Raw genomic sequence first — 18975 nt, forward strand, 5'->3', positions numbered from 1 at the left:
GAGTGTATTCGCTCATGCTACTACCCCTGTAGCAAATGTAAACAAATAAGAATTTATACAAATGTGAAATTTACTATTTTATATGAGCTCCAAACTTGGAATATTCTGTGCTAGAATAAGAATTCTTCACAAAGCTTTTTAACATTATAAAAACATCACTGATGAAATGAAAGTGAAGTCGCTCAGTCATGTCTGACTCTTTGCGACCCCATGGACTGTAGCCCACCAGGCTCCTCCGTCCATGAGATTTTCCAAGCAAGAATACTGGAGTGGGTTGCCATTGCCTTCCACTCCTTCTCCAGGGGATCTCCCTCACTCAGGGATTGAACCCAGGTCTCCCACATTGCAGGCAGATGCTTTACCGTCTGAGCCACCAGGGAAGCCCACTGATGAAATGAAATATTGTAAACCAAGACCTTGAAGGAAAATGGCTTGATTTCATACCCAGAGTCTGACTTCCCAGCTCTGGGGTCTGGTGCATGCAGGTGACCTCATCGTTTTCCTCACTGTAAAGCAGATGTAACTAATACCTGCACTCACCTCCCAGGTTGCTTGTGAGGATTTAATCAGGTCACAGAGTTAATAACTCAGTGAAAACCCCTGCAGTCTGGATCTCAAGGAAGATCAGCTATTTTACTCTTGAAAAGACTCTTGCTTGCTCTAAGCCACCACATTCTTGTATTTCCTTCCTTCTTCTGCTTCTTCCTTCTTCTTCCTTCTCAGCCTCCTTATCTGTCTTTGTCTCTTTCCAAACATCAAATGTTGAGAGTTCTCAGGTCATCAAGAATTTAGGTCCTCTTCTCCCTCTCTTCTTTCCCTAAGGGCGCTAACCTACTCCCATGATTTTCATTACCATCTGGAGGACAGATCCCAAACACATTTCTAATTCAGATTTGAACACATACCTGCCAAGTCACTGTCTCCACCTGGATGGCGTGGTGAGACCCTGAGTTCAGTCATCCTACCTCAAGGCCAAACTCCCCATTTCTGTCATTCAAACATAAACGCAGCCTAAGTCAGTAAGCGGCTGGAAAAAATGCCCAGTTTTACAACACAGAATCCTGGGAGTTATCCCTGAAATGTCCTGTTGCTCACTTTTCAGTCTGTAACCCATTTCCTACGCTTTCCATTTTATGTCTGAAATATACTCTGTTTTCTCCACGGCTCCGTCCCCTTCTGAACCTGCAGCCATTAACGACTAACTCCCAAACTGGCTTCACTCAAACAGTCCCCCCACCTCCAGTCCAACTAGAGGGATGTTTTAAAGCGCAAGTATAATCACTCCTCTACCTACATTTCTTTACATGATCAGAGAATAAGAGTAAATCAGAATAAGGAGTAAACACTGTGAACCACTAATAAAGGTGTGCACATGTCCTCCATCCCCACGGTCGTCTATGTTTCAAAGACATTAAAACTTTTTACTCTAAAACGCCAGGCTCTCTCTTTCTTCAAAGCCTTCATTCATATTCACCCTGTTCCCTCTTTGGGAATGTGAAAAGGGGTCCTCCCTTCCCCTCCCTGTATCCCCATTTCCAGCTGTTTCTTTCCTATCATTCAGCTCTCAGTTTAACCAATACTTCCTCCAGAAGGCATTGCTTGGTTCTCTGGACAAGGTCAGTTCCATTAATTATATTCTCACAAGGCACCATGCACTTCTGTTCCACAATCCTCAGTGCATTTGTAAACACACAAAAGATAACAAGTGCAGGGAGCTTGTCTGTCCTGTTTACAGTTGTATCCCTTAATCTTATCAAACACCATAAGTGGGCCAACAGAGATACGGATAGATGTTTGCTGAATTAATTAACAGAGAATGGTTCTGGTTTCATTCTTGACTTGATAAGGGCTCATAATTGGTGGGTAAGTGCACATAAAACTCTAATTCAAGGCAGACTGTGATAGCTTTTCACAGGAAATAAACATACAGATTACTTGATCCTCTAAGAAAAAAAAAATCAATTCTGGAAGGGAACAGACGTATAAAGAAAGACCTATGTAAAGGAAGGCTTCTTTCTGACGCAGAGATATGAAATAAGCCATGGAGAGCTAGCAAGACTTCAATAAGTTAAGGGTAGGAAATAGTCCAAGGAGGGGAAAAATTTCAGACAGAAGGGAGAAGGATAGAAGGAGAAGTATTTCTGCAGGAGAATGAAAACACTGCTCAAAGGAGAAAAGGGTTTGTCATTGAATGGAAAACCAAAACAGAGAAAGGATGGGGGAAGTATGACAGATGATGAATTCTGTTTTAGAAACTCAAATTTTAAGTCCTTACATGATGTTGAGGATGTAGTTAAACATGGAACTAGGAAAGAAGTTGCAAGTAAATTTCAGAAATTATTAGGCTCAGAGAAATTTTAGTTGATCCATAAGGAATTAAACATTAATGCAGAGGCATGACAAAGATGTCTAAAGTTATCCACAAACACATATCTTTATTAAGAATAAAAAATAGAAAAAGTAAAAGCAATTTTATAATTACTGCCTCAATTTTCAACATACATACCTAATTTTTATTTTATATAGGTGTTAGTAATACTTACCATATTTTTACAATGATTTTACCCTCTTTAAAACTGCTAATGTCCTACCACTGTTGGGATGGGAGAAACTCACTTATGCTGACTTTTTCTCTATTCAGTAGGAGAATAATATCTTTCTTCTGTTTAAAAGAATTTCAGTCTTTGTAATAGGCTCTGTGCAAAAATTTTAAATGACGTACAGAATTTTAAAAAGGTCATTCTAATTTCAAAAATGTTAACATCTGAAATTACATATATTATCTTTAATTATCAAGAGAATATATGAAGAATAATAAAATGTAATACTTACTTTTGCTGCACCTATTTGTTCTTTGCGAAATTTCTCAAGTGGTGCAATTAATACATCATTAGCATTTTGAATCTGAAATTAAAAATACAAATACATTAAATTCTGTATAATTCATGCAAACAATATTTAAAAAACGATATCTCCCTTATTCCACTTACTTAAACAGTTTTTGTTCCCTTTTGCATCTATAAATGAAATAAAAAATACCTCACACATGTCATGTAGTCTTTTTCTACTTTATAATTAAATTTTCACAAATTATTTCACTTGATCCTAGCAATAATGTGACTAATGTGAAAATAAGTACATATGGTGAGATCTTAAATATTTAAAGTTCATATTCTAAAATTTAACTACACATCAGACATTAAATTTTAATATACCTTTAATTATACTGGTTTAATGTAGTCAGTTCAAGCATCATTTGAAAATTGAGCCATATAAAAGCTTTCTGTCTTGCCACTAGAATATTATAATTGTACAGCTGCAAACTAAAATCAGGCTTATTTTTTTCCCTATTTAATTAGATTCCTTATACTTGGGCTTTGCCTGCATATTCTCATAATATTTCCAACCACACTAAAACAGTAACTGATTTTATTTCAATGAACAGCGTTTTAGTCCAAAACTCCAAATTGGGTTTCACTTAAACTTTCAAACAGATAAATCTTTAAATCAATCTGTAAGAATACTGTGAGGGGGTTCAAGCTGGGTCGGGGCAATGACTGGATTCAGAAGACATATTTCTAAGGAAAGCAACATGCTGGAAGGAAATCTTGATTTTTAAAAAAATCACTTTAAAAAGCATTAACATTAAACATAGGATCTTAAATGTTTTCATGACAAAAGGAAATAATAATGTGGCAAGATGGAGGTATTAGCTAATGTCATGGTATTAATCATTTTGCAATACATAAATGCATCAAACCAACATATTGTACAATTTAAACTTACATAATATCAATTATATACCAATAAAGTTGAGAGGGGGAAAGGTAGGCCCAGTTAACAAAATTACCATTCATTCTACTGCTGTGATAATACTATGACCTACTACATAGTTAGCAAATGCTAAGATGAAGAGAAAAATCTATTTTTCAAATTAGTCACTATTTTAAAATAGGTTAAAACATATACAGGAGCTCCTTATATTATTCTTATAATTTCAAATAAGTTTGATATTATATCACAATTTAAAAATTTCAAAAAATGGGTTTTACTTTCTATTATTTTCACTAAACTGGTTATTCTCTAGTCAAGCTTTATTTCTTAAATTCCATAATCTACCTAACACACAAAGACAGTAATCACAAAAATAAAAACTAAATAATGCTTCCCATGATTCTGTCATTTTCCAATTTGTAGGAAAATGAGATGACCTCTTGAAAAAAGTACCTAAAATCCTCCATTGTGAAAACATACAAAGTAGATCAATACTCAAAATCCATTGAGAGCCAGCACAGATACCTCTGCCATCAATCACCTACCACCCTTTTTGTGAGCTCGGACAGGCATTCATCCAGATACACTGGGCAGGCATTTTACTACAGAAAAATGACTGGGAACAGTAGCAAAGCAGCTCACTTTTAATTCTCACCCTCTAAATCCTCTTTGCCCTAGTGATACTCCAAATGCATTGAAACACATACATATATATTTCTCCAGATGTTACAGAGGTATTAAATAACAGATTCTGCCTTTAAAGTTCACATAAGGAAAGACAGTGTCATGGACACTTTAGTGTAATTTGGAAAAATAGCAACAATAAAGGCCAACAGTTACCGAATGTTTGCTTTATGCTGGAAACCAGCATGACCTAATGTATTTAAAGGCAATGATTTTAAACAAAGAGATATTTCTCAAGTGGTGAAAACTCAAACAATGAGGCTGAATAAGAAGATATGCAGCACAACTCTTAAGTACATGTATTTAAAATCAAGCATGGCTGACTTCAACACAGTTCCATAGCTTATGGACTGCTATTTAAACATTCTGATCACCAGCTGTATCACCTAACAACTTGATTTTAAGGATGCAGATAATGAATGTAAAACACTTAGTTCAGTGCCTTACATCCAGAAAGTACTCAAAACTTATAGTTTTTAATATCTCCAAATAAACATATATGACATATATCCGTCTGTAATGATATACCTGATACACTTCCATATCCGATTCTTCTATACTTCCATATCCGATTCTTTTGGTTGAAGGATATCTATGTGCACATTATGAGAAGGTATTTTCCTTTGACAGTCACAAAAGACAGATGGCCTAGACATTCCCACATTCAATCACTAGGTGCTTATATATGTGCCGAGCACACTACTGAGCTACATGGGAAAGGGAAAAAAACTAAGGCATGAAAGTTGATGCCTAGTTGTGAAAAGGGGGAAAAAATATTCACTCAACAAGTATTTAATGTCATAAAGTCCTGCTAAAATTTTCGGAAAATTTGAGACAAAACTGATCACAGTACATTGAGAATAGTTACATGATTAACTATGCAGAATTCATCCAAACACATCAGAATTCTGACAATGGAAAAGATCCATGAGAACTAAATAAGTCAAGGTAGTATTTGGATAGTGAACAGGAAGTACTGGATAGAGGTGAACAGGAAGTGGATATGAACTGGATACACCAAAGAGAAAAAAATATCCTAGGAACAGGCATCACCATAAAAAAGGCAAGAGACAGAATTACGCAAATATGAGGCAGGGGTGGGGGTGGGGGTGCAGGAGGGGTTCAGCACAGGGAAGAATAGAAGCATTCACTACACGTTCATTAACAGTCCATCCTGACTGCGGGTGCCAACCAAGTTACAGGCCTTCAGTTACCTTTTTAAAAATGGAAATGGCACAGTGAATACAAAGTATGTTGAAAAGTTTTGGCACACAGCAGGTTCCATGTGTTATTAGCTACTGACATTATCTAACTGGAGAAAAGTATGTAATTACTATTAGGAAATTTAACTGCAATAAGGAAAGAATGCCCATAATCTAAGCAAAGTTACCTGAATATGGAATCACTGCTGGTTTCTAAAAAGAGGATTAATGTAAAAACTTGTTCTAGGAAGTAATATGCAGGATACTTTGAGAATGAAGAGATAAGGACAAGATATGCCAGGTGAATGGCTGGGAGAAGAACACAAGTTTGAAGAGACAACTAGGCCAGAGGCCTGTGGTCTTGACAGACGAGTAGCATGGAACTGCAGAGGCGGAGGAATCAAAGGTGACACTAAGTTTTCAGCCTCAGGCACTGGAACTCCAGCATAACTTTATTCATTTATTTTTTGAATATTTGATACTTATTCATTTATTCAAATCATTTAAAGAGACCATATAATGATTAATGACATTAAAGAATGTTTATCTAAAGTGTTCATTACTGTAGGTCATTCTGATATGATTTGATAAGATCTTTTAATTAACTTATAATTTATATCTATTAAATCAATTCTGAATATCTTTTTAGACCCAAATAAATTATAATCATGTAGAGAGCAATAGATAATCTACATTAGACAGATGGTATAACACTATAAATAAGTTTCCTGTGGCTGGGAGAACTATACAATTCAATATATAAAACATTTCAGTACCTATGACTTTCAGAAACAATAATGCTGACATTCTTTTGAACTTGACTTTTATTTATTTATTTATTTATTTAATTTTAAAATCTTTAATTCTTACATGTGTTCCCAAACATGAACCCTCCTCCCACCTCCCTCCCCATAACATCTCTGTGGGCCATCCCCATGCACCCGCCCCAAGCATGCTGCATCCGGACTCAGAGGGAGAGGGAGAAGGTGGGATGATTTGGGAGAATGGCATTCTATCATGTATACTATCATGTAAGAATTGAATCGCCGGTCTATGTCCAGCATAATTTTAAGAACTAGGGTAAATGAGGCAGGCAGCATGTCTGGTAGAGAAAGAGAAATGACAATGAATTTCACTTTGGACCTATTACTTTTGATTCCATGAAAGATTCACGGAAATATAGCAGAGTATCCCACTTCAAAACATGGAACTAGTCAATACGAATGAAATGTTTTTTAATTGGGAAAGACCAGACAAAAAAGTGGATGGCGGATCCATGTGCTAAGACGCTAGCACTCACATTCATACCCAATAGTTTAAATCTCTGCCACAACTATTCTCTGGCTGTTATGTAAATATGGCCTGGGAATAAAACAAAACATGAGAATATAAACTTGAGCCAAATGTGATAATTAACAACCACCCAGGGGGGCAAGTATTACTTCCTATCTCTAGTTTGTCCATATTTCTTCATCTCTTTCTTTTGTTTTGGATTTGCTCAATTTTTTTCTTTCTTCCCCCTGCTCTCATTCTATTAATGTGAAACTTAGGGAATAAAAACATAAGTTCCAGAGGTACTAAACAGAAAAAAAAAAAAAAAAAAAGAAGAGGAAGAAAAACATCCAATGGAGTGACAGAGATAACAAGAGATATGATTTGTTGACTGTTTAATGCATGCCAAGTACTATGCTAAGCCCTCCACAACATCTAGATTAAAGTTGATTTCATATGAGTAATAAAGTTCAAAACCTAACAATCATCTGGAATATATTAAGAATGTGAATGCTGAAGTTAGACTCTGTTCCATTTTGAATCTCAGCACCTAACCTGCTAAGACTCAATGCCTTCATCTCTGTATCTCTTAAGAATTTCATAAAAATCAAAGGAAAAATACACATATTTTAAAAATCACAAGCATAGATTCAGCATATGGCAGGCTTTCAATGAATGTTTGTTTCATCACAGAATTCACAGTGTCAACTACTGAGTTCAGAGCCATCCTCAGCAGTCTGAGAATTTCCAAGATGATTTAAAAGGTAGTTATTCAAGAGGGAGAAATTGAAATCCAAATAAATTTAACAGAAACTTTTTCAGAGTACCCATGTGCAGTGGTAGATAACAGGAACCCACATTTTTCCATAAACCATAATAACATACATGTGGCTTCACATCTGACATATGATGCTTCTCTTGTATGCAGTCAATGGGCTGCTGTTCACAATATGTGAATCTAAATTCAAGAGATCAAAATAGGAACGCCAACACTCAAAGGGCGCAAAGTGGATTTACAACCCAACTGTCTGCTCCTGACTCTCAGCTTTGAACACCCACTATGGGACGAATGCCTTTTATCCCAACACACTGGTCGATCACATGGATGAAATTCTCCAATTCTGATGTAATCCACGTGTGAAGTAAAGAAGGTATTTAAAATTTAGGTAGGTTTAAAAGGGTTACTGTTACAACTGAAAAATAATGGAAAATAACATACAAAATGCTAAGAAACCATAATTAAAAATCTGAATCTGGGGTACAACACTGGTGACTTTATCAAGATTTAAAAAGCAATCTAGAGAAATGAAATTCTGGCTCACATGGAACTCTTTCTCCTCAAATTTACACAGGGGGCTTGATAAAACTCCTTCCAAAAGGTAACACTAGAGGATGGGGCGGGGGGTAGGGCATGGAACCAAGTCACAGAGTTCAGGAAATTCAAACTTCCATAATATTCCTGGAATGTGTTACTTTGTATGACCTCATTAAGGGGCTTTAGGAAAAATTCAACTGCAATTTTAATGCTCTCTCTAGATATTGATAAGATAAATTTTTGAAAAGTTCATATTTCAGTAATTAAGGGTTAAGTATTTTATAATTGTTAACCATTATCTAAACCTTGGTTTTAAAAAACTTATTTTTATAAGTACTGGTCCATTTTTAAATTCAAAAATAATCACAGCTATTTCACTTATTTTCTGTATCAGAGAAGCAAATCTAATATTGGGTAATAAGACATTACAATACTGCATTTAGTGGGTAGACACACTTTGACTGTGGGTGTACTACATTAAACCAGGCTATTCAGCTTCCTGTTGCTTTTCTTTTGCTATTTCAAGTGATTCTAATAAACAGCCACAAGGGAGTGCTCATAAATCACTCAAAAGTAATAGCTAGAAAATGTTTTTATGTGGTTAGAAGAATCATTATCCAAACATGTTTGGGTTTTTTTTGTCTCTAAGTACACATGAATTATAATTTCCTACAGACCATGAATTTTTAAGAGCTATCCTATAGGAATTTTCAATGCTTGTTTTCCACTGCAGAGACCCTTACCATAACTTGTCTGTCTAAGGAAGTGAATAGTGATGGAATAAAACAAATCTGAAAAGTAATTCTTCTTATACTTTTACTTTCTCTTCCCCTTCGAGGTCTTGGTTAAACTTGACTGTTGTTGGTACCAGTCACAGCTCATCACAAATTGAAGATTACCGTATCCCACCAGGATGTAAGAGAAGATAATTCTCTACCTCTACAAGCTCTAAAAGACTCCAGGTTTTGAACAGATTGGGGCTTCCCTGGTGGCTCAGATGGTAAAGAATCCGCCTGCCATGCAGGAGACCTGGGTTCAGTCCCTGGGTTGGGAAGATCCCCTGAAGAAGGAACTGGCAATCCACTTCAGTATTCTTATCTAGAGAATTCCATGGACAGAGGAGCCTGGCAGGCTATGGTCCATGGAGTCGCAAAGAGTGGGACATGACTGAACAACCAATACTTTTGAAGAGATTTAATGATTTTCTGCTATCAACTGTTTGAGAAGGCTACAAAGAACAAGCTATTTATAGAAATAAAGCATGGATGATGTAGCTCACTGCAAAAACAACTTCCTGTTGAGATGGCTATTATAATCAAATCCACACAAAGTGAAAATATTACAAAGGTATGTATATTGAGTAGACTGAACACAATCAATGTGGAAGGCACCTATAAACAGGCTGAGATAAGACTGGCTCATTGTCTAACTGGTATTTATAACTGGAGAAGTCAGATCAGAGTCCTTGGGATTACAAGCAAGTATCTCTTCGCTGCCTATCCCAACCCCTTATCCTATTCCCGCCCGCCCTTTTGGATAAAGCTATGGCAGGTGGTCTTGGGATAGTCTGAGTTTCACTCCTAGATACTGGTAAAGTTAGCTCTCCACAACCTCACAAGAGGCATTTCTCTAAGTCAGTAAACCCACAGTTTTTCTAATTGTTATGCGCATTCATGCTCAGACAAGCTGTGTGACCCCACGGGCTGTAGCCCACCAGGCTTCTTTGTCCACGGGATTTTTCTGAGCAAGCATACTGGAGCGGGTTGCCATTTCCTTCTCCAGGGGATCTTCCAGACCCAGGGATCGAACCCACATCTCCTGCGTCTCCTGCATTGGCAGGCAGGTTCTTTGCCAAGTAAGTTAGAACTCAAAACCCAAATCTCACAGAAAGAGTGGAGGACAGACATACGAACAAGACCTTCATACAATAAGTAATATGAAGTAAAAACTAAATGCATTTTACTTTCTATCCTTTAATGTGAATAGCAACGTACTCTGAAAAATCAAGCCTTCATCTTTTAAAAACATGTAAGGTTATCTGGCCACTGCAATAATCCATTAAATTTCTACCTGAATGTCACTTATTACTTCAATATGGGGTGTTTTGATTTTACTTATTAAGTCAGTGTTCTATGATGAATCCTACTTCACTGGATTTCATCTATTTAGATCCAACTCACTTATCTTTAATATTAGTTTCACCTTTACTTCTACCAGTAATAATACTTATAGGAATATATTTAGAAAAAGAAATTAAAGTTTTTGAAGAATGATGCTATAGGAATCCCATTTTTTACTTCAGAAGATAAGTAGACATATACTCTCTAGGAAAGTGCATGGGTTTGTATTTAATTCTTGAATTATCCCATGAAAACCGTGTGATTTTGGTCAAATTATTCAAACACTCCATGTCTGTTTCCTTTCTGTAAAGATGAAAATATGCCTTTATCTCATAGCCTGTATACAAAAATTTTTGCATTTTATATATAATGATCCTAAGAGTCTATTAATACAAGGTTGTACTTGCTTCTTAACTAAATTCATCCTTTTTGAGTAGGTCAACTGTAAAACAATAATTTTTTTTAATGACTTAGGAATTTGCAACTGCAGTTTCATATATTAATAAAAGAGTGAAATCTCACCAGCAGGTATTAGATGCCAAGACTTCTTAAACGGAACACAGTGGCTAGCAGGCTAAATGTCAACCAATCCTCTCTGCTTCTACAGCCTATGACTGTCCTGAATATAACTCAAAGTATAGTTAGGTATTTTTTAATAATAAAAAAAATCTATACTCATAAGACAAAGGAGCAGAAAAGCATTCATCCAAGAAGAAGTTGACCATTTTCATAGTATAGCTGAGAAAGTGGAAGAGAGGGGTAAATTGCAAAATTTCACACAATTCATTGTGATCTAATAGTGTCGTAACTCTAGGTTGTACCAAATGGAATTCTCTGAATATTGAGTTATTTGGACTAGAAAGGTAAGTTATTTTTCTTAGATATTTTTGTTGCTCTTAAACTACTTTTGCTTTATTCTTTCTTATCCAGCAATCTCTAACAGTAGATTAAACCAAAGATACTTTTAAAGTTTTCAAGCATTGTAGAAAACATCTGTAAACAACAGGTCTAACCATAACATATGCCTCCTTACAAACTTGTGTTTACTTATTGCCATCCTGATTACTACATTTATAACTATCATGTGAAAGTCACTCAGCCATGTCTGACTCTTTGCAACTCCATGGACTATATAGTCCATGGGACTCTCCAGGCCAGAATATTAGAGTGGGTAGCCTTTCCTTTCTCCAGGGAATCTTCTTGACCCAGGACACAAACCAGTGTCTCCTTCATTGCAGGCAGATTCTTTACCAACTGAGCTATCAGGGAAGTCCATAATGGAGGCTTAAAAAAACAGCAAAAGAGGTCAAACTATATTTCAACTTTAAATAACAGATATACGAAAGATCCAATTAAAACTGACATCTTAAAAATTACTTAAAACAATTACTCCAAACATCCTGCACATACGTTCATTGTAACAAATACTTTCCTTTTGATTTTGACCAAAAAGTATGCACTTAGGAAAACACTCCTATAGAATATATGGCTGCATTACCTCAAAGGTCATACAAGGAAAATGTTGAGTTTAAACCTACCTTTGAGAACACAGTCGCCAAATAATCTAAGAAATACTGCCATCTCAGTTGTTGCTGCTGCTGCTAAGTCGCTTCAGTCGTGTCCAACTCTGTGTGACCCCATAGATGGCAGCCCAGCAGGCTCCCCCATCCCTGGGATTCTCCAGGAAAGAACACTGGAGTGGGTTGCCATTTCCTTCTCCAATGCATGAAAGTGAAAAGTGAAAGGGAAGTCGCTCAGTCGTGTCCGACTCTCAGTTGTTAAAAGGTATTAAATAACTGCTCTGCACTCCCCGCTAGGTGAAAAAATTATGCACAGAAACTGGTGGAGTTACTTCTGCAGTCCTCTACCTTTGGCCATTCTCAGGAAACCCCATCATCTCCTGAATTTGTGTACCTCTAGTGGCATTCTGGTGGGCTGCAGTCTATGGAGTTGCAAAGAGTCAGACACAACTGAGCGACTTCACTTTCACTTTTCACTTTCATGCATTGGAGAAGGAAATGGTACCCCACTCCAGCGTCCTTGCCTGGAGAATCCCAAGGATGGAGGAGCCTGGTAGGCTGCTGTCTACGGGGTTGCACAGAGTCAGACATGACTGAAGTGACTTAGCAGCAGCAGCAGCAGTGGCATTGCTCGGAGAAGGCAATGGCACCCCACTCCAATACTCTCGCCTGGGAAATCCCATGAACAGAGGAGCCTGGTAGGCTGCAGTTCATGGGGTCGCTAATAGTCGGACAGGACTGAGCGACTTCACTTTCACTTTTCACTTTCATGCATTGGAGAAGGAAATGGCAACCCACTCCAGTGTTCTTTCCTGGAGAATCCCAGGGACAGGGGAGCCTGGTGGGCTGCCATCTATGGGGTCACACAGAGTCTGCCACGACTGAAGCGACTTAGCAGCAGCACTGGCATTGCTATTAAATTTCTATGATGCCCTCATATTTCTCAACCCTATAGGAGATGACCAAAGATTTTCCTGTAACACAGCTTTCCTGTGTATATCAGTGTCCTCCTGCTGATGGAAACATACCTCTGCCCCATTCCCTCACTTTAAACATCAGAAGCTCCATATATCCTGAGCTGAGCCAATCATAGCAAAAAGGAAGATTTTTTTTTTCTCCAGGTTTTATCCCAGAGTTTAGAGGAGTCAAAGTGGCTTCAATTGAGGGGTCAGGGGGAAGGAGCCTCAACAAATTGATAATTTATGTAACTCCATGTTTATCACCTCCTCCTCTTTTAATGGTAATTCTTCCTGCTAATTTTCCTCTACCCTTCTAGGTAGACACTAGTAAAAACACCTTTTGAGAAAGAAATTAGAATCATGTGTTTGTTTTTTTTAAGTGTGTTTGTGAATTTAAAGAAAATTCCAATAGAAGTTTATAAAAATTTATAAAAGAAATGAAAATTCATTAAACAAATTCACAGTTAATTTATGGCAGTTATATTTTAGTATCTGGATCTTAATGTATTTTAATCATAATTGCTCTGTGTTTATGTAATGGCAGACTGTGAGAGCCTTAAGAAAGATTTAAGATGCAATTTCTTAAATTTCTTGTTGCAGCCTTTGCAATAACAGGAGGGCTGGAAGAGAAGAGAAGGCGGGGACAGAGGATAGAGGGAGGAAGGAGTTTTTCTCTGGACAGAGATTCATCTCAACAAAGCCGAGAATGACCTAGCTCGAACAAGGATCCACTGATCAAGCTTAGGAAGGTGGGCGGCGGGCGAGTGCTGTGCTGGGCGGGGGCGCTGGGAAGGCTCACAGTGGCTCTCGAGGTCCATTATGAGGCATCTCTTCCCAGCCTACATTCAGCAACTTGGGCCAAATTGAGCTGAGGTAAAGATTTCTATACCTCGAAATAGGCCAGCATTACATATCAGGGTTTTATACACACACACAAACACACACTGCTCCCTAAGAGTTGGCAGTTTAGTTTCTACCACACTTCACTGCTTCAGAGCTAAACGTGTATTGAGAAGGCACTAATACTAAACCATAAACAACAGTAAAGAATGCTAACTATACAAGATTCCTTTTATCTAGTTGTTAAAGCATCTCTTTAAAACATGTATCTGTGGGCTTAAAATAGTACCAACTTATTATGTCTTTCTCAATACCTGCTTATTTAACTTATATGCAGAGTACATCATGAGAAACACTGGACTGGAAGAAATATAAGCTGGAATTAAGATTGCCGGGAGAAATATCAATAACCTCAGATATGCAGATGACACCACCCTTATGGCAGAAAGTGAAGAGGAACTAAAAAGCTTCTTGATGAAAGTGAAAGTGGAGAGCGAAAAAGTTGGCTTAAAGCTCAACATTCAGAAAATGAAGATCATGGCATCCGGTCCCATCATTTCATGGGAAATAGATGGGGAAACAGTGGAAACAGTGTCAGACCTTATTGTTGGGGGCTCCAAAATCACTGCAGATGGTGACTGCAGCCATGAAATTAAAAGATGCTTACTCCTTGGAAGAAAAGTTATGACCAACCTAGACAGCATATTCAAAAGCAGAGACATTACTTTGCCGACTAAGGTCCATCTAGTCAAGGCTATGGCTTTTCCTGTGGTCATGTATGGATGTGAGAGTTGGACTATGAAGACGGCTGAGTGCCGAAGAATTGATGCTTTTGAACTGTGGTGTTGGAGAAGACTCTTGAGAGTCCCTTGGACTGCAAGGAGATCCAACCAGTCCATTCTGAAGGAGATCAACCCTGGGATTTCTTTGGAAGGGATGATGCTAAAGCTGAAACTCCAGTACTTTGGCCACCTCATGAGAAGAGTTGACTTATTGGAAAAGACTCTGATGCTGGGAGGGATTGGGGGCAGGAGGAGAAGGGGATGACAGAGCATGAGATGGCTGGATGGCATCACTGACTCGATGGATGTGAGTCTGAGTGAACTCCGAGAGTTGGTGATGGACAGGGAGGCCTGGCGTGCTGTGATTCATGGGGTCGCAAGGAGTCGGACATGACTGAACAACTGAACTGAACTGACACTTAAACTTACTTTTACACAAAACAAGGATTTTGTATTTCCTGGCTTCCATAGTGACAGGAAGTTTCTGTAGTGCCGATTTAATCGATTTTGAAGCTAAACCTGGACACTGAAGGCTGAATCCAAGATGTTGGCTCTAAACATCTCGTGCTAGGAAGAACGACAGCATTCAGGCTGCAGGTTATTCATACATCTATCTTTCCAGCCCTGTAAAGGTAGAGATAATGTCTTATTGATTTTTGAATAGTCATTGCCTAGCAAAGTGCTTTTGCCATAGTGGAAATTCAACACACTACTGGTAAGTTAGTAAAGTTATTTACAGTAGCCATAATTGATACCTGCAATGAATTACTGTAACAAACACTGTTCTTCATAATATTACTGTGGATGACAACCTACCTATAGGAAACTAAGTATTTCTGAAAATAAGAAAAGTATTTTATAAAATATGCTTTTGATATGTGCTGTATAACATGGGTAGCAATCTGAAACTAAGCTAATTAATATTATCTTTAGAAAAAAAATTCAGTCACCAAAAAAAAAAAACATTAATTTACAATGACTTCTACTACATTCACACAAGTTCTTCACTTATAAATCAGTTTTGCAAAAAAAAATAAAGCAATATTATGTTTCAAGTTAAAATGCCACAGAGGGGAGATTATTATCATACAAACTGCCATAGTGGGTTAAAATGAAAACAGCAGTAACTCCTCGAAATAAGAAATGCAAACCACCATCCAAATTCTTCCTACTCCTCCATCCTTAAGGTTGCTTACACTGCTGTGATGAACTGAAAACTTGAGAAGGAAAGTCAGATGGCTTTGTTAGATTTTAGCTGGAAACCAGAACAGGGCTTTGAGCAGGGGAGTCAGGGAACACAGACTGAAAGCATGGAGGAGAAAAGCAAACAGGTCAGAACCATCAGACAAAGGCTGGGAAAATGGATTCTATAGTACACACATACAGTGCTTCGGCAACACTGACTGTGGGCCAAGGGAGTTCTCCTTCAGTCCTCACAACAACTCCCTAAAGAAAGTACTATTATTATTCCTATTTTGTAGTTGAGGAAACTGAGACCCAGAAAGACTAAGTAACTCATGTAAAGTCACAAATAGCTGGTAGGTGGCAGGACCACACCATGAACCAAAGTAGTCTGACTATATATACCACATTGCACAGTCTCAGACAATAAGAATACACTGCATGACCAAAAATAAGTCTTGCCCCCAAACAAAGTTATATGAAATATGAGTAAGGCTATCACTAAACAAAGGAAAACCTGAAAAAAGGGCTATAGCATTAGAGGGATGAGATGATTATTGTCCTATTTACTAATTTATAAATGCTGAAATGTAGATACATTATTTTCTCTATTCCAGATCTTTTTTGGAAAATGATACACACTTTCTATTGCATCCCCAAACAATTTCATTGTTGCGCTGATGCCATATTTAAGTGTGTGATAAAAGGTCATGCTAAGTTGAATAATACAGATTTTCTTGGCTCTTGAAATGCTAAGTTATGGGTTCAGGATGGGGAACACATGTACACCCATGGCGGATTCATGTCAATGTATGGCAATACAATATTGTAACGTTATTAGCCTCCAATTAAAATAATTTATATTAAAAAATAAATGAGTTATAATAATAATGTAATGGTGAGATAAGAATCAGCATAGGCACAGGGAAGATTAGGAAGAGATTATTGCCATTATTAACTTAAAATCAGAGCATTTCTCCCACATAATTCTACCCAACTAAAGTTTAGGAAATGAGAAAAAAGGAGTATTCATTCAGAAACATAACCACAATAGTACTGCCTTTCCTAGTTCACTTTCCCTAGTACACTTACTTGGGATGTTTATGTCACATACTATCTTGATATAAATAAATACAGGAAACATTGTAACTGGGACTTGTACAGTTCAGAAAAAAAACCAGCACCAGAAGCTCATACACACCCAGTATATCTTCCCTATAAACTACCACTGTAGCAACTGCTTGTATGTGAATATTTTAAGGATCTCTGGGGGCTGGGGAAAGAGAAGATAATCTTTTGAAATAAATAATTCCTTAATTGAATAAACCAACAAACTGAATCACAGTGTTGTTAAAAATAAAACCAGAAAAAAAATGGATTAAAAGAGAAACCTTCAGAGCTTCAATACAGAATTACAGAAGTCCATGAGTACCCAAAAGTTATCTAAGTCCTACAATTTAGCAAGCAAGAGATATGATTTATTTTGCAAACATTTTCTTTTAAACTTTCCCAGGCATCTGAGCACAGGCTCTTAGTCATAGCTAAGAATTACTTCCCAAATAAGTTCCATATGTTATAACTCTCGTTCCTGGTCTTTTCCAAACCCAGATCTGGTCATAAACTATGAGCTAGTTTACCACACTGTACAGCTGTCAAAAACTTTTCTTACCCAATGAAGTAAAGAACCTCACTCAGCCTTTTCTGTGAGGTCTTATATCATGTGAAATACGAGGGATATGTCAATACTAGAGAAAGTCTTCTTTACAACACACGACAAACATAAAAACCAATATGCTTTTCCTTATCTGTGAAAAGGAAGCCCCAACAGAAAATACACTCATTTAATAAATCATTAACATCTGACCTCTTTGGGGTTTACCCTCAGGCTATGGCTTGAATTACATTCAGTTCATATAACTGGGTCAAAGGATGTTAAGATTATTTTCCAGAAAATCAAGCTTGGAACTACTTCCCTTGCTGACAGCAGCAGACAGCCCGAGACATGTATCTCTCATGCATCCTTTAAACCTCAGCCCAAGTGTCACCTCCTAGGTAAGCTTTCCCTAACATTCCCAAGTGTAAGGTGTTTTGTTTTATTGAAGTATAGTTGATCTATAATGTTGTGGCAGTTTCAAGAGTAGTACAGCAGAGTGATTCAATTATACCCACACATACATATACACACACATTCTTTTTCACATTCTTTCCCCTTATAGGTTATTACAAAATACTGAGTTAGTTCCCTGTGCTATACAATAGAACCTTGTTGGTTATCGCACGCGCGCGCGTGTGTGTGTGTGTGTGTATACATATATATATATATATATGAGTGTATGTGTTAATCCTAAACTCCTAATTTACCACCCCCCTTTTCCATTTTGGTAACCAGAAGTTTGTTTTCTAAGTCTGTGGGTCTGTTTGTAATAAGTATTTTTGTACTATTTTTTAGATTCCACATATAAGCAATATCATATGGGATTGGTCTGTGTCTGGCTTACTTCACTTGGTATTATAATCTCTAGGTCCATCCATATTGCAGCAAATGGTATTATTTCATTCTTTTTTATGGCTGAATAACACTCCACTGTGGACTTTAAGGACCTTCTTCCAACTCCTGGAGGACTGTTATCCTACACTGTCTCAGCAGATCACAGAACACTGCAGGTCACCCTGTACCAGTCTGTCTTTTCCACCAAATTATGAGTATTTGTGAGAAAACGCCTGTGCCTCCAGCTTTCACTTGTGTATTCTCCACATCCCAGAGTAGCATCTGAGGCATACTGTCACAGGCCAAAAATGTATAGTGGTACAGCTCATTGGCTGCAAGCAGGGGAGCAGGTGGGGAAAGAAGTGGAAGTCAGCAAATACAAAATGCCAAGATCAAACTGAAGTAAGTTGAACTTCGCATTCAACAAACTGTAATCTTCCTATTTATAGATTAGTTTTGATCTGAAATAATAGTTTATGCATTCATATACTAGTTGAGTGTGAACTAGTGACACTCCTGAAGAAGCTGAAAATGGAAGCAAATAGAAATCAATATTAAAGATACCCCACCCTTGTCTCTTTGGGGAGAGGGAGGATTTTAACAGATATGAAGATAGCCCACCTACTACTTGGACTGCAAGGAGATCAAATCAGTCAATCCTAAAGGAAATCAATTCTGAATATTCATCAGAAGGACTGATGCTGAAGCTGAAGCTCCAATACTTTGGCCACCTGATGTGAAGAACTGACTCATTGGAAAAGACCCTGATGCTGGGAAGAGCTTCCCTGGTGGCTCAGCTGGTAAAGAATCCGCCTGCAATGTGGGAGACCTGGGTTT

At 37.5% G+C, this 18975-nt stretch overlaps 1 protein-coding gene across 1 annotated transcript in view; it reads right to left on the minus strand.

Moving 5' to 3' along the window:
* Positions 1-18975, minus strand: part of ARHGAP42 (Rho GTPase activating protein 42) — a 337489-nt gene that overhangs the window by 147587 nt on the left and 170927 nt on the right. The window contains exon 4 of the mRNA XM_068988830.1: positions 2833-2904. Within this exon, the coding sequence (XP_068844931.1) occupies positions 2833-2904 (72 nt within the window). The remainder of the gene's footprint in view (positions 1-2832; positions 2905-18975) is intronic.

This window comes from Capricornis sumatraensis, chromosome 16 (genome assembly GCF_032405125.1).
Source record: "Capricornis sumatraensis isolate serow.1 chromosome 16, serow.2, whole genome shotgun sequence".
NCBI lineage: Eukaryota > Metazoa > Chordata > Mammalia > Artiodactyla > Bovidae > Capricornis > Capricornis sumatraensis.